The 15,617-nt window shown below is 45.2% G+C and overlaps 1 protein-coding gene and 1 long non-coding RNA gene across 5 annotated transcripts in view; one reads left to right on the forward strand and one right to left on the reverse strand.

Moving 5' to 3' along the window:
* Positions 1–14,699, reverse strand: part of CCBE1 (collagen and calcium binding EGF domains 1) — a 311,854-nt gene extending 297,155 nt beyond the window's left edge. For 3 of the 4 annotated variants that reach the window (XR_010110159.1, XM_055102383.2, XM_055102382.2), the window contains exons 1-2: positions 14,482–14,689; positions 13,899–13,979 (exon numbers count right to left, since the gene is read on the reverse strand). Coding sequence is in view for 3 of the 4 variants with exons in the window: in XM_055102383.2 (XP_054958358.1) it covers positions 13,899–13,979; positions 14,482–14,612 (212 nt within the window). In the remaining variant the exon portion in view is untranslated. Of the gene's footprint in view, positions 1–13,898; positions 13,980–14,481 lie in introns of all 4 variants that reach the window. The other variant, XM_008952636.5, reaches the window with a different exon arrangement.
* Positions 1,707–15,377, forward strand: LOC134729255 (uncharacterized). Its single transcript, XR_010110160.1, has 2 exons — positions 1,707–13,939; positions 14,512–15,377. It is a non-coding gene; the product is annotated as an uncharacterized LOC134729255 (long non-coding RNA).
* Positions 15,378–15,617: the final 240 nt, after the last annotated feature.

The raw sequence follows: 15,617 nt of genomic DNA on the forward strand, positions 1-15,617 counted from the left end.
TATCTTAGCATATGCGTAGAAAGATTAGGAAAAGTAAACTCCAACCCTTTGATCGTCTTTGGATGACCCTCAGTTCTAACTTGCACATTGCTATGATGTGAAACACGCAGAGTAAATATTGCCAGGATCATAAACAAGGTAAATAAAGTCTTAAAAAGAAAATGTCCAAAACAGAGTTCTTTCTTCTTGTGCCCCCCCTTCCCTGTAGGAACTACAGAGTGGAGCTTTCCTTTGTAAAGAAATTATCAAATAATCCCTCTGTCTTCTTTTTTCCAAACCTAACAATCTCCATTCCCTTGGGTAGGTCAGCTGGGATGGTAGAAAAAGTGATATATATTTTCATATACTTTCCTCGAAGAATAAAAGTGCTTTCCCCTCATCATGAAGGCAGTTTCTTTTGGGATCCAAACCCCTGAATATTAGAACCCTAAAGAGTGTGAGTGAAACTCTCACCTGTTCAAGGCATAAGGATTTTGATATGCTCCTAGTGCTCTGAGCTTCACAAGACAAACGCAGACATCACCTCAATGACACACACAGGAGCATATGTCAAACGTGTTAGGAAAATCCAATAGTGGGTCAATCTGTGCTAGCAAATGAACACAACTCCTAAGATCACACAAGTCATACATTTAAAAGGCTGAACAGTGGCAAGTTTTCCTTTTTTAAAAAGACAGTTGGCCAGGTGGGGTGGCTCATGCCTGTAATCCCAGCACTGTGGGAGGCTGAGGCAGGCGGATCACCTGAGGTCAGGAGTTTGAGACCAGCCTGGCCAACATGGCAAAACTGCATTTCCACTAAAAATACAAAAAAATTAGCCAGGAGTGGTGGCGCACGCCTGTAATCCCAGCTACTCAGGAGGCTGAGGCAGGAGAATTGCTTGAACCCAGGAGGTGGAGATTGCTGTGAGCCAAGATTGCATCACTGTACTCCAGCCTGGGCGACAGAGTGAGATTCCATCTCAAAAAAAGAGAGGAAAGAAAGGAAAAAGAAAGGAAAGAAAGAAAGCCAAGGAAGGATTCACTGAAGAGGCAGGACCTGGAGATGCTGCCTGAGTAAACAAAGCCAGATGGCCAAGGGCTGCAAGCTGGGGTGTCCCTGCTGGAGCATCCCAGTCAGTACACATGAGCTCCCACCTCACCACCTACATCAGTGACCACCAAGACATGGCCCCAGCTATGCCAAGACCTCAAACCTCTCCTTCCCTAGGACAGCAGGGTAGCAGCTGGACCACCAGAACTCCCAGGGCCAGTTGTCTTCAGCCTAGAGCACCCTTTTTCATTGACCTTAATGTGGTCTCTGCTGATTATAATTTACCTATATTTTATGGCCTGAAAATAGGCTTCTGAAACACTGAGGGTTTCTGGAAATGGACTCACAAAGCAGTGGGGGTGGTGGAGATGCTGAGTAATTGTCAGGAGTCCACTCAGATCCTCTCATGCCTTCTCATTAAATCTCCTTTCCTACACTTTGGGAGGCCAAGGCAAGCAGATCACCTGAGGCCAGGAGTTCAAGACCAGCCTGGCCAACATGGCGAAACCCTGTCTCTACAAAAAATACAAAAATTAGCCTGGCGTGGTGGCAAGCACCTGTAATGCCAGCTACTCAGAAGGCTGAGGCACAAGAATCGCTTGAACCTGGGAGGCAGAGGTTGCAGTGAGCTAAGATCATGCCACAGCACTCCAGCCTGGGTGATAGAGTGGGACTCTGTCTCAAAAAAAAAATTATCCATTACTATAATATCCTCAGTAATAGGTTGCCATGCTCAAACTAGCAAGCTCTGAAATGTATTAAGCTCAGGTCACTTATGAACCACTTTGTGTTTTGCCAGCCTCAAATTCAGAGATTCTTCATTAAGAGCCTCGGGGTACCTCTATACACAAAATGCAGTTGCATTTCCTTTTATTTCTTGCTTTAGAATCATTTCCATTTCTACGATTTAGTCAGCATAATTGCTGTTGTAACACTCAAAAAGACAATTACATGTACAAACTATGCATTATAGACAGACATATTTGGAGACTGCCTGGTTTAAGGTCATGTAGTAAATACAGAGCTTGAGTTATAACTATCTGGTCAAACCACAGAAAGCATTATGTTGTGATGCATACAGTTAACTCAACCCCGTAAGAAGCCTTTTGTTTTCTGGGGTGGAGGGTGAGGGGTTGAGAAATTCTTTCAGTTATCAGGAGGACTGGAGAGTAAAGGCGTACAGATGGGATGGGAGGAGAATCTTGGACAGCATATAGATGTCCAATCATACCATGTAAAAAAAAAATGTGTTTGATACTCACAAGGAAAGAAAAACACAGCTTGACACTGAAAAGCTTTCATTTATAATATACTGAGCCATGTTTATATCTTGGGAGAAGATTCATGCAGTGCAGCAACAAAGCAAAATATATTTTTTTTAATGCACCAAAGGTCATTGAGTAGCTTTAGACACCAAGCTGAGAGCCTACAATACAAAATAAAGAGTGATGGAATTTGCACCCTGAGGTTTGGAATGGCTCAGCTTAAGAAACCAAGAACTCATGAGGAGTGTCCTATCCTTGATCCATTCTCCTATTAGTCCCTCCATCACTTCCCTGACACCCTCAAACCACCCCACACAGAATGGAAAGGGTCTAACAAATGAAAGATTGGAGACACCAGGCACAGTGACGGTCACCAAGGGACCACTGAGGGACCTGGACCTGCAGCAATTGCAAAGGACACAAGAGACCCTGGCTTAGTGGCCATGGAATAAACAAAGACCATTTACCCAGCTTCTGACAAAGAACCAGGCTGCTCACAACCTTATGCTTCCTCCTCAAGTTTAAGTCAGAGGTTTTCAGCATACTGGAATCACATGAGGAGCTTTAGAAATTCCTGGTGCCTGGCACCCACCTCCAGAGTTTCTGACATGACTTTGGTGTGAAAGGTGGCAAGCCAAGGTATGTGGAGCAGCCTGAATGCTGGGAATTTTAAAAAGCTCCTCGGATGATTTCTATGCACAGTCAAGGCTGAGAATCACTGCCTAGCACCTTGCCAGGAAGAAGTAAACAACAGAACATTCTGTTGTTATAGTGATATAGTGACGATTAGGACCGTGCTTCTCAACACTTGATGTGCATAGGAAGCACCTAGTGACCTTGTCAGAATGCAAATTGTGATTGGGTAGGTCTGGGATGAAGCCTGGGCACCTGCATTTTTAACAGTGATGTCTTGCTATGAACAGAATAGGTTCTAATCTCCCCAAATTTGGCACCATGCTGGAGAGAGGCTCTGCAGAAATGAAAGTTACATGTAACATCATAGTAAAGCTTAATCCCTGTTATTTTAGATAAAGCTTAATCTCCATTATTCTTCAATGATGAACAGAATTTCATTTCATTGGATAACTCAGGACATTGTGGACAGTGATATCCATGGAAAGCAAGCTATGTATGACCATGTGTCCCCTTTATTAAGTGGCATCAGTGTGTGCTGGGTTTTTGGGGTCAATGGGAATGATTTTTGTGACTACTTTTGATGACTTGTCCAACTTTTGTTTTTAACCACTGGGATGAATGTCACTGTTTCCAGCAGTCCTCCCTTCCTTTAAGTGCCTCTTTTTAATTTGCAGTTGGCAGAAAAGCAAGGTAACCACAATTGTCAGGCCGTCAAAAGCCCAGTGGTTGAGAAGAACACAGGCTCCAGAGTCAGACTGCCTGGCTTTGAAGCCCAGCCCTGCCATGCACCTGCGTGTGACCTTGACACTATGTAAGAGCTTGCACAGTATAAAGACAAGCTAGAACAGCTTCTGACAGTGAGTCCTCACACACAGGGCAATCTGAGGCACTCATCAGACAGTACTTGATGCTTTTGTATATCCATCTTTGGTTCCTCACCTCAAAGCCTTTTGTGATACCTATTTTTTGTGATGTTTTCTTTGTAATATCCATTTTGGATTCAAAGCTCCCTTTATCATCATCCCTTTCCTTCCCCACTTCCTCCTTTGTCAGCTGTGTTTCAGATATAAGTTGTTGCCAGTCATATACAGTATCTCCCTCCCTATGTCCACCCAACTAGGCCAGTGTGATCTGCAGAAAACCAACAATACCAAAACCAATTTTACAGAATTTTTAAAACCCTTCAAACTTTCTCAGAGATAAAAGCCTGTTGATATTACATTCTAAGTTTTTCTAATCATTCAGATTTGGCCAGAACTACACTCCAGTGCATTTTTGTTTGGGGGCAACCTTGCCTCTAAAGGGCATTATCGTCTGCTCTCATACAACCTGCAGTTGGTTCAACAAGTCTGTGGTCTAAGTGGGTTCCCAGGAAGGCACCCCTGCTCTACCATGCAATTTCACACCACAAAAAAAGTGAGCCATTTCTTTGTGGGAAAATTCCAAAATGAAGCAAGGACACATTATCAAGAGTAATCCAAATGAAAGCTAAGAGGTCACAGTCACAGAAAAAGCCACAGAGTGATCTGTGCTGGCTTACAGATGCCCTCCAATCTTCGAGGAAATAGCGCTAGACAAAAGCAGAGGGTTACAAAGCTTACATTTGTCTATCTATGCACCTTTCTAAGTTTAGCCTACTTAAGTTAAAATGGATATGTTAAAGGTCATGAACGTCCACATAACGTTAACTTTTTTCACAACTTCATCTCCGTAGGATCCTATTTCTGAACAGATCTGTGCCTGTGTTTTTTTCTCTACACCACATCATTCCTTTACCTTCCTATTACATCAAATGATGAATTCCAGTTTCCTAACTTTTCCCTTCCTTTGCCAAAATACCATTATCAGACTTTGTTTCTCTCGCTTCAGAATATTTCTTTTAGACTGTTCTCTCCTTCTCCACTACTGTTTTCCACAGTCATTGTTAAAGCCATCACTATTTAGGAGTCTCCATGAGCTTTGTGGAACAAAACAGCTGGTGTTAAAAGGAAGTTCAAAAATTCCTAAGTTTAGGCTGGGTTCAAGTGGCTCACACCTGTAATCCCAGTACTTTGGGAGGCCGAGATGGGTGGATCACCTGAGGAGTTCAAGACCAGCCTGGCCAACATGGTGAAACCCCATCTCTACTAAAAATACAAAAAAAATTAGCTGGGCGTGGTGGCACATGCTTATAGTCCCAGCTACTCTAGAGGCTGAGGCAGGAGAATCCCTTGAACCCCAGAGTTGGAGGTTGCAGTGAGCTGAGATTGCACCACTGCCCTCCAGCTTGGGCAACAGAGATTCCATTTGAAAAAAAAGAAATTCTTAAGTTTAATCACTGATATATTCTGCATAGGGTACATGTATAGTGGTATAATATATTTTTAGCCATACATGGAAAAATATAAAGTTATAACTGATTCCGAATACCTTCAATGAAAATGGCTTTTTTTCCCTCGATGGGTATTCCTCCAAATATATGCTATCATTTGATCTTTGAATGTAAAAATTTTTCTACTATACTAATTCAAAACTAATATTTCGGCTGGGTGCGGTGGCTCATGCCTACAATCCCAACACTTTAGGAGGCTGAGGAGTTCAAGACCAGCCTGGACAATGTAGCAAGAATCCATCTCTACAAAAAATTAAATTAGTCAGCCATGGTGGTGGGCTCATGTAGTCCCAGCTACTCAGGAGGATGAAGCAGGAGGATAGCTTCAGCCTGGGAGATTGAGGCTGCAGTGAGATATGATTGCACCACTGTACTGCAGTCTAGGTGACAGAGTGAGACCATGTCTCAAAAAACAAAAACAAAAAACAAACCCTAATATGTTGAAATGTATGGAGAGGTGGCTTTCAGCCTACAAAGCGTGTGATAATTGATATGCCAATCAATGAGGAAAGGTAGCAAACCAAGGTAACACTCAAGGGTTATTCTATTGGCACAGGAAGGCTTGTCATGGAAAGCCATAGAAAGGCAGCAGGAAGTGAGTGCTCAATCAACTCCTTGCAATAAAGTCAGCTTCTTAGAAACTGGCAGATTATGCTCATTTCAAGTATCACTTAGGAATGATGACTTGAAAGAAGTTCCAGCTCAACAAAAACTATGATTCCTGGAGATCAGAAAACCAAGTGACAACTAAAGATGCTTGGCCAAGAAATCCAAACACTGTAATATAAATAAGGTGATACACAGGTAAGTGACCCAAAGATGAAGATGAGTAAGTGACCGTCCCAAGGTCACCTTGAGAATTCAGACATGTGGATGAGGTGTTATAGATGGAAAGCCCCAATCCTGGTGTTTGTATTAAAGTGGATCTACAGGAGTCAAGTTTTCTTTTGTAAGGGGCTAGGCAGTAAATATCTGGGACTTTGGGGGCCAAATTGGGATTCTGTGTGTTCTTTTGCAATGCTTTCAAAACAAAAACTACTCAAACTATTAGTAGTACAAGAACAAGCCATGGGCCCTAGTTTGCCAATCCCTGCTCTCTACCAAACTCCCAGGATTAGACGCTGCCTGTTGAGAGCCCCCCTGTATCTCCCACCAGTTCTGTTTACATAGCCTCCTGTGGGACAGCCCACGGGGCTGACAACCGTCCCTGTCATTCCCAGAGGACCAAGGATGAGAAGCTTCACTCCAGATGAGGCAAATAGAATATCCCACAGGAGTGGCCAAGAAGGAAAGGTCTAGAACGGATGTGGTCCCAGTTTCTGAAGTCCTCAAGGGCATGGTAAGATGAACTAGTTCTACCACAACCAATAAGGTGGCAACATATTCATCCAAGCTTTCACATTGGCTCTTGGCACACATGGATCATACCTTAAAGCTAGAAAGATGTGACATTTTGCTTAATGAGGATTAAGTGTGTAGGCATCACTACCACCCCATTCTCTACAGGTGTTTCAAGCTGGAAACTAACTGTTCAAGAAGTGTCACATACTTATATGATGACAGATCTATAATGCATTATGTGGAGAGTCAAGCAATGTTGGAGGGGCATGCCTTCTTTAAAACTCTGCTTACAGTCACTGTCGGAAAACATGAGGCTGGCCTAGGTGAACTGGGCTTGGGGTATTTGTCCCTAGTGGGGCAACTCTGATGCTGCTATCCACATCACAGGTCACATGACAAAATAACACCTCCTCTTTGTAATGCTTTCACATTGCAATAATTCTTGGAAGAAACTTGCAGTACATGCTAAGTTCTTCCTAGCGCCTCTGCAGAAAACCTTCTGTTACCACCATCCCTGGGTTTTCCTGACTCTGCTTGAAGCTGTGGGATTTCTGTTGCTGAAAGGACACAGCTGGGCTACCGGAAATTAAGATCTTAACCTCCAAAGTGTGACATTAATCAAATGTATGTCCAAAACAAGTATCTTAAAAAGGTCCCAAAGGAAATCTTTGGGTCAAAATTCCTTTACTGAAAGATAAAGGGAATTAAAATTCCTTGAGGACAGAGGATTTTTGCTGTTGTTGGGGGTTTGTCCAATTTTCAGATATATTCTAAATGTCTAGAACGGTGCCTGGCAGATTGTAAGCACCCAACAAGTATTCGTTGACTAAGTAAATGAAGCTTGTTCATAAGATTAAAATTAGTCAATAGCTAATTAAAACACTATTTAAAATGAGTCAATAGCTTCGCAGAAAAAAAGGACCTCACTTGGCAGAAGAGGAACTGCAGATGTTATAGCTGTTTACTTTTTCATCCCGCAAATAAAAGCAATAATCTAAAACAGAATGTGATCTTTGTTCTCTAGATACTCAACAATGCCTCAAATGCCAGCAGACCCTCTAAACTCACAAAAGGAGCTCCGGTCCTGCTGAGCAGGAGAACAGCAGGGTTTGGGAAAGCTGCTGATTGAAATGCAAGCCTTCTCCTGAGAAGATAGAATATCTAGAATCAAGAAAGAGGCATTTCGCTTTTCTGGGTGCACCCACCCCAGCTTCACTTACAAAGGATGAAGTTAACCATAGGAAGTTGGGCAGCAACCAGAGTAGCAACTGGATCTGATCTCAAAGGACACACCAGTGAAAGAGCAGCCTTTTGTGGTTACTGAGTTAAAATTGTTTCCAATTACTCTGTATTGTTTCTCTGAGAGTGAGTGAGAAGTGATACAGAACCTTCCCTCCCTCGAACACCTGTTCTTGTGGGAAGGCGGGGGACCCCCTTTAAAACCTTGATCCTCTACTCCAAAGCCAGTGTCTGTGGCACAATTAAACACACGGGCAGGAACCCACATGTCCTCTTCAGGTGTTATTTAAGATGGCAAGTTCAAGGAGTTAGCTATAGCTGCCAGATTCTAGCACCTGTTACACATTAGCAATTAAAGTTAAGCAGATCTAACTGGGAACCAATGAAAATAATGGCAGCTTCTCAGAGGTCCAGTTAATCTCTGGTTTTTAGAAGAGTCTTCCTAGCTCAGACTTTAAATAAAGCACATTTGGATAGCAAGAGAAGTTCCTGAAGACCTAACAGATTTCAGTTAAATCTTATTGTTTACTTTTAACATAGTCATTCTGTCATTCAGCAAATATGTATAGAACAACCTCTCTGTCCAGGCATGGAGCTAGCCTCTGAGGATATAGTCATGAATGAGGACAGATGGCTCATGCTCTCAGAGGGTTGACAGCTCATGCTAGAGATGGCCTAACACAGGAGAGGAGAAGCTGCCTTCAGCATGCAAGGTGTGTCATTCAGGTCATTCTGCACAAAACCACCTCCAACTAGCCCCTGCTCTCTTCTTCACAAGTTTTTTTGTTTGTTTGTTTGTTTGTTTTTGTTAGATGGAGTCTTGCTCTGTTGCCCAGGCTGGAGTGCAGTGGCGTGATCTTGGCTCACCACAACCTCCGCCTCCCAGGTTCAAGTGATTCTCCTGCCTCAGCCTCCTGAGTAGCTGAGACTATAGGTGTGTGCCACCATGCCCAGCTAATTTTTGTACTTTTAGTAGAGACGGGGTTTCACCATGTTGGCCAGGCTGGTCTCAAACTCCTGACCTCGTGATCCGCCCGCCTTGGCCTCCCAAAGTGCTGGGATTACAGGCGTGAGCCACCGCGCCCAGCTAGAGTTCTTCGCAACTTTCATTTTGTTTCCTCCCTGAACTACATGCCCTGAATGAGCCAAGTCTTCACAGAGCTGCCCTCAGTACCTGGCCTCAGCTATGCCAGCCACAGGACAGGGAAACAAGCAGAGGAGAGAGAAATCAGAATGGGCCTGGGGCTGAGGATCTGATTTCTAGTCTTCCTTCTGCCAGTAAGACCCTTCATAATCCTGGGGAAGGGATGAAAGTGGCGTAACCTCAAGTTCTAGTTCAGGCTATGCCTTCCACTGGCTCTTATGGTCATGAGTAGAGTAGCTTGTTAGTCAGGGAGGTAGCAGGAAACAAAGATACTCTAATTTCCCCAGGGCACTAGGTTTCTGGACTCTCCTACATTTGAAAATAGCATCTGCAAACGAGTCATGTTTCTGGCTGTGGTCTCAAATTGCTCTTTCAAAAAGATGAAGTTCATACGACGCACAAAATTCAACAAACTTCCATTGAGCATCTAAAACATTCAACATGCAGACTTGGCAAGATGTAGTGATGATGATGGGAGGTATTACTAACATAGCACTTCCTATGTGTCGTGAAATTTTCAAAGCATTTTACATGTATTAAGGCACAATCCTCACAGCAGCCCTATAGTTTAAGTACCAATTGGATGCTCATTTTACAGATGAGAAAATTAAAGCACAGATATTAAAACTGCTCAAGGTCACAAAACCACCAAGTAGTAGAGCTGGGATTCACACTGGAGCAAAGAGTTTATATTATTTTATGTGTTTTGACATTATCGAAGCCCACTCCCCCCCATGGGAACTTGGTGACTTGCCAGAGAAGTGCATTATACAGTCTTTCCTCAAATGTGTCCTTACCTAGAGCCCAATGCTATCAATCTGGTAGTACTATTCTAATTAAAAGGACCTTGCTCTTCAAAGCACTCCAAGTAAACACATTTGCAGAAATATCACATTAATTTTCACATTCTCACAAGACTTGGCAACACAGTTGCATTACCTCAAAGAAAAGTGGGTGTTTTACATCCCCCATGTCACTATTTCCCATGGGAACACTGAGCTGCCCTAAGCAAGAACACTGCCTCATGAGACAGCACTGGCTGGACAGATGAATACCGGCAGGGCAGAGAGACACCTGGGGCATCCCTACCACTTAGCCTCCACGTGGAGTTCCATGAACCCCAAAGCCAAAAATCACAGCGAGTTTTTAAAAAGCATTTAACATACAGTTAAAAGAACCACTTTGTCAAGCCAAAACACACACACGCACACACACACACACACACACACACAAAAAACACAAAGCCAAACCTATGTCATCTTGTTTTCTGTGGTGAAGGTGATGGCAGTCAGTTGGAGCGAGCATACCCCAAAGCTCTACAATGTGGCCAAGGACTTTGTACATTGTTCTTTTTTTTAAATAATCATTCCAAATATTGCGAGATGCATTGTTGCAGGAAGTCCCTTGCCCTCCTAAACGCCACCCTACTTCTAAGAAGAATGGCTCAGTCCTCTCCGGAGTCCACACAAGGGAGGTGATAGCATTGCTTTCATGTAAATTATGTAATGCAAAATTTTTTAAATCTTCTCTTTAAAACTTTGTTTCATTTGTGACCAGCTTTCGTGGTCCCCCTTTATTGTCCCCCAACTTGAGATGTGTGAAGGCTTTTGGTCTCCCTGAGAGTGGGTGGAGGCAGCCAGGGCTTAACTGTACACCGACTTGAGACCAGTTGACAAAAAGTGCACACTTTAAAAAAGGGGGAAAAAAAGAACCATTTTGAAGAACATGGTTAAATCTTCTTTTGCCCAAAAGCCATTTCTAGCTGCTTGTCTCTCTTCCCCATCACTAATACAGCATATGAACTACATGACTTTGAACTCAATCATATACCATTGCTTATTGCTCACAGTTTCAAAGTCCTGGATATAAAATCAAGTCTGCAAACTGAGACCAGAGATTGTATTTTATCGTTTTATACTCAAACATTTTCTAGGACTTTTCTGAGCTCGTAATAAATGCACAATAGAGTCTTAATTAAGAAGTCAAGGGTTGATTAGGATGTTTATTCCACAGCCTCAGTGAAAACTGTTTTATTAGTGTTTCCTACACACGAGCATATTTCTTGTTTAAGGAGAGCCTTTTTTTTTTTTTTTTTTTTTTTTTTTGAGACAGAGTCTTGCTCTGTCACCAGACTGGAATGCAGTGGCGAGATCTCAGCTTGCTGCAACCTCTGCCTCCTGGTTTCAAACTATTCTCCTGCCTCAGCTTCCCAAGTAGATGGTACTACAGGCATGTGCCACCACACCACGCTAATTTTTGTATTTTTAGTAGAGACGGGGTTATATCATGTTGGCCAGAATGGTCTCGATCTCTTGACCTCATGATCCACCCACCTCCGCCTCCCAAAGTGCTGGGATTACAGGCATGAGCCACTGCGCCCGGCCTAGTAACTTTTTTAAAGTCATTTTTAAACACACTTCAAGTTCAGAAGTGGCTTCCAGAGTTCCTTCACTTGTGCTGAAAACCATTCACCAAAAGCCACCTGGTAAAGAGAATTCTATACAGTCAAAGAACATTCCATCATCAGTAATGCTGCATTACTTACAGCTCAATTCAAAGTAACCTTTAAAGACTGGCTTCCTGGAATGCTGGTTCTTTATCTCACTTTAGTTTAACCTTTAGTTTAATGAGGTAGGAGAGCTAACTGTTTGGTCAACTGCAAAGGCCTCCATGCTCCTTTAAGGATCTGTCTAAATAGGTCTGCATGTGTCCTGGGGATGAGGACACTGGTTTCTTACAGCAGTGCTTCAAGATTTTATGCATCTCTTATTAAGACAGATTCTGATTTAAGAGATCTGGGGGCAGAGGCCCAGAATTCCAACAAGCTCCCAAAATCATGCTGTGCGGCTGGTTTCCAGATGATACTTGAGGTAGTGAGGGTATAAAGGGCTAGGACAATCAAGTCACAAACTAAGGAAAATAATATCCTTTATTCTTGGGATTCAAGATGAGTAGCTTATAGAAACAGGATAAGACCAACGGAATACAGAGAACTCTTGACTTCCATAGAGAAAATAGATCTAAAAACAAAATCTAAGATCTTTTCATATACACAAGGATCAACACCACTTTCAAGCTGAAAGCATCGTTTCCCATTCCTTTAAACAAAGGTCTTTATTCTCCTTGATATAAAATATCATTTTTGTGAGATCTCATAGCAATTTGAGTAGCTATCAGTGAAAACACATGCCAAGGTGCTGCTAGTGTCTCCTGTTCAAAGAGTATAAAAGAAACACCACACTGCTTTAAGAAGTCTGGAAAAGACGACAGTAATGGCATTAACAAACAATCAGGCACCAAATGGTTTCTGAAAATCTAACATGCATTCTGTAACTGTCACTGATTTATGTGAAGTCCGACCTTCAGGGACTGAAAAAATGAGCAAACCATCTCAGAGACATTTCCCATGTTAAATTCAAGGCTTTATACTGTGCTGATAGGAAAACAATGTGTCCTAAGAAACACTGTGGTCGTGTGGATGAAAGACACGCCTGGAACCAGGCAAGCAATCCTGCTGCCAGCACCACCAGGTCACTTCACCAGCTCGGTGACCTTGCTCACCCAGTTAGCCTCTTGAAGTCTTAACCTGCCAATTGAACATACTCCTTTCTCCTCTACTACCTCTCTCATTTTGTTCAGCGTTCACCCCCTGCACAGGCCAAGAGAAAGGAGCCTTTCCTAAGCCCAAGGAGTGACTTGATTTGCCTAAGTGATTGTTGTCCCTTCACTGCCAACAACAGATTTAAGAGCAGAAGTAGGCGATGTAACTGATGGTGCTTTTGCACCCATAAACTGACAGCCGTGGAACCACTTGGTCTGAACCTTTGGGTATATGAAATGCTCTCACCTGCAAGAAACGCTATGATTGATTCACAGGCTACAACCTTATGAGGAATAAAACATTGTTTTCTTTCAAGTTCGTTTCTAGGGACTGCTGCGTTACCTTGTACTACTCAGTATTTATCCTGGCAACCCGAACAGAACATGTGAGTCTCCAGAGACAGTCAGGTGTGGGCATATGATCACGTTACCTTGTACAGCGCCTCTAAAACGCAGATATCCAATAAACGTTCATGGGTGCATGTTCCCCTATCCAGTGAGAGCACTGGAACAGAACCAAGAATTCAATGGTGAAAAACCTAAATCAACCCTCATCTCCAAAAGGCTGCAAGCAGAACAGTGGTTCTCTCCTTTCAGAGACAAGAACCACCTGGGGAACATTTTATAACTACCGATTCCCTAGCCCCATCCACGCTTAGTTTTAACAAGCACCCGGGCCACTCATTTAACAAATACCCAGGTGAATCTGGGGCCCACATTTTTAGAAAGATTTTTTTCCTCTGCCCCAACAATCTTTTTGTTTTCACTCAACACAACCAATCACAATCCTCCCCCTACTTTTTTGTCCAGAGGCCGTGACAGCCACACTCTGCCCCAATAGAAGGTCAGAAGACAGACAAGTGCCAAGAATTGCCTTGTTGACGCTGTACTTTCAAAACAAAACACAAATACGAAAGCAGCAACCCGTGTTTGCTATGCCCCACTGTTTACACCCAAAATCCAATCCAATCTCTTTCACAGACTTGAAACCTCTTCTCTGACTTTCACCACGCAAGTATTTCAGGGAGCGGCAACCATCCTCAGGATCTCAGGGCACACACCCTAGACGCAAAGTCAGTTGCTCAGTGTTGCTCTGACTCCGATCCAACCAACCCTCAAAGATTCGCACCGCGCGGCACGCACCCAGCAGGTTCCAGCGTAAACGCTGCTCTGGTCCCAAGCGCGTCTCCAAACCCCTCCTTTACAGCGCCGCCTCCCCAGCCAGCCCCGGTGCGCAGTGGCGAACAGCCCGCAGAGCCCCCAGGCTTACCTGTAGCATGTGGTGAGCTCGCCTGAAGACTTCAGACACGGGTATTTAGTCGTCGCGATTTTGCTCTCTGAGCAGATTTCTCTATGAAAAAGTGCAGAGGAAATGTTCGATTCTCAGCGGGAGAGCGGAGGCGGGCAGCGCGCGCTGGGGAATCCCTGGCGCGTGGGGATCGCCAGGCTCCGCGTCCCGGCGCGCTGGGCAGGGGCTGGTCCCCAAACGCGTACGCGGGGCAGACTCCGGCCACAGGGACGAGCCACGCGAGGGTCACGACGAAGCGAACCAGCTCCAGGAGAAAGGAAGCGGGGTTCACGAGCTGTGCCAGCCAGTGTGGCACCCGGGGGGAGGCAGGAACGCGGGGCGAAGGGTATCCCTGACGCGACCCACGGATGGCAGGGCGCAAAGGCTGATACCCGGGAGCGGAGGGAAGTGTCGCCCAGGACAGCTGAGCACTCTCCTTATCCCCGGAGAAGTGAGGGCGTGCGGATCGCTGTGGGAGTGGGCGCCGGGGAGGACCGCCCGCACCCCGCGAGCCGGGCGCGCATCAAGCAGGAGCTCGCCCTCCGCTGGGGCTTGCAGCGCTTACCTGTCGCCGTCCTCCGGCTCCTCTCTGTAGGTCCACGTGTGTCCCAACGCCAGGAGCAGCAGCAGCGGACCCAGGCTCCTGCCCAGCTGGCCCCTGGCAGCTCCTCCCCGGCTCGGAGGCGGCGGCACCATCAGGGAAGCTCCCGGCTTCTTCCCAGCGCCGAGCTCCGTCCGGACCAAGCGTCCTGCTCCTCCGCGGCCGCCGCCGCCTTCCCTCTTCCCGGCAGGGGGCGCCGGAGAGCAGGGGCGTTTGCACCACCTGCACGGGGAGCAGGGGTCCGGAATATTATGGGGCTGGGGGGAAAATGAGGCTAGGAGTTGGGGTATCGGATGCAAACCCAGCAGAGAAGCAGGTAAAGGGGGTACCTGCGGTGTCCGGCTGGCGCGAGGGCCCTGAGGTTCAAGTTGTCTGGTCGGGACGTTCACGTCCGATTGACAGACTTGCTGGACTCGGCTTGGGGCTGCGCCCTCGCCTCTTCCCTCTCCCTCCTCTGGGAGAACCGCGCAGGGTGGGGAAAGCGGCGGTTGTTTGCATTTTGCACCAGGGTCGCACGACCGGGAGGAGGAGGAGCTGATTCTCCACCGGGGAGAAGAGGGAGGGGGAAGAGAGGGGTTAATAAGCTTCCTTCCTGTTGTCCATGGGTTTCTAAAGCCCAGGGTCAGGCCAGTGTTCGTCTTTCCTCCGTGAGGACCTACCCTGAGATTTGCAACTATCTTAGTCTTCTTTTCTCTTAGATTATGTGAGGAAGGAGGAGTTGAAAGGCTACAACGGGCCTCTCAAATTGTTCAAACCTGAAATAGCGCTATTTATATAGTGTAATCACTCTTCCTTAAAACCTTTAGAAGAAAGTTCTCTGGTTGTTTCATTGGTCAATAAACCATGCGCTGTCTTCTTCATAACTCGAGTTCGGAACAAGTAAGGAGGTCTTTCTGGGAGCCTTACATCTCCTTGTCCTGAGCGGCTTTAATACTGTTTCCACGCCGCGCACATCAGAGCTGGAAACGCCCCCCCCATCAAATGAGACACGTGGGGGCAAATTAATTACAGGTGCTGCTACCTGCTAGTGTATGCAGCCGCGTTTATAGGTAACAAGAAAACGGAGGAGGGGGGCCGTAAATCAGCTCCCTTGACGGTGA

Source organism: Pan paniscus, chromosome 17 (genome assembly GCF_029289425.2).
Source record: "Pan paniscus chromosome 17, NHGRI_mPanPan1-v2.0_pri, whole genome shotgun sequence".
Lineage (NCBI taxonomy): Eukaryota > Metazoa > Chordata > Mammalia > Primates > Hominidae > Pan > Pan paniscus.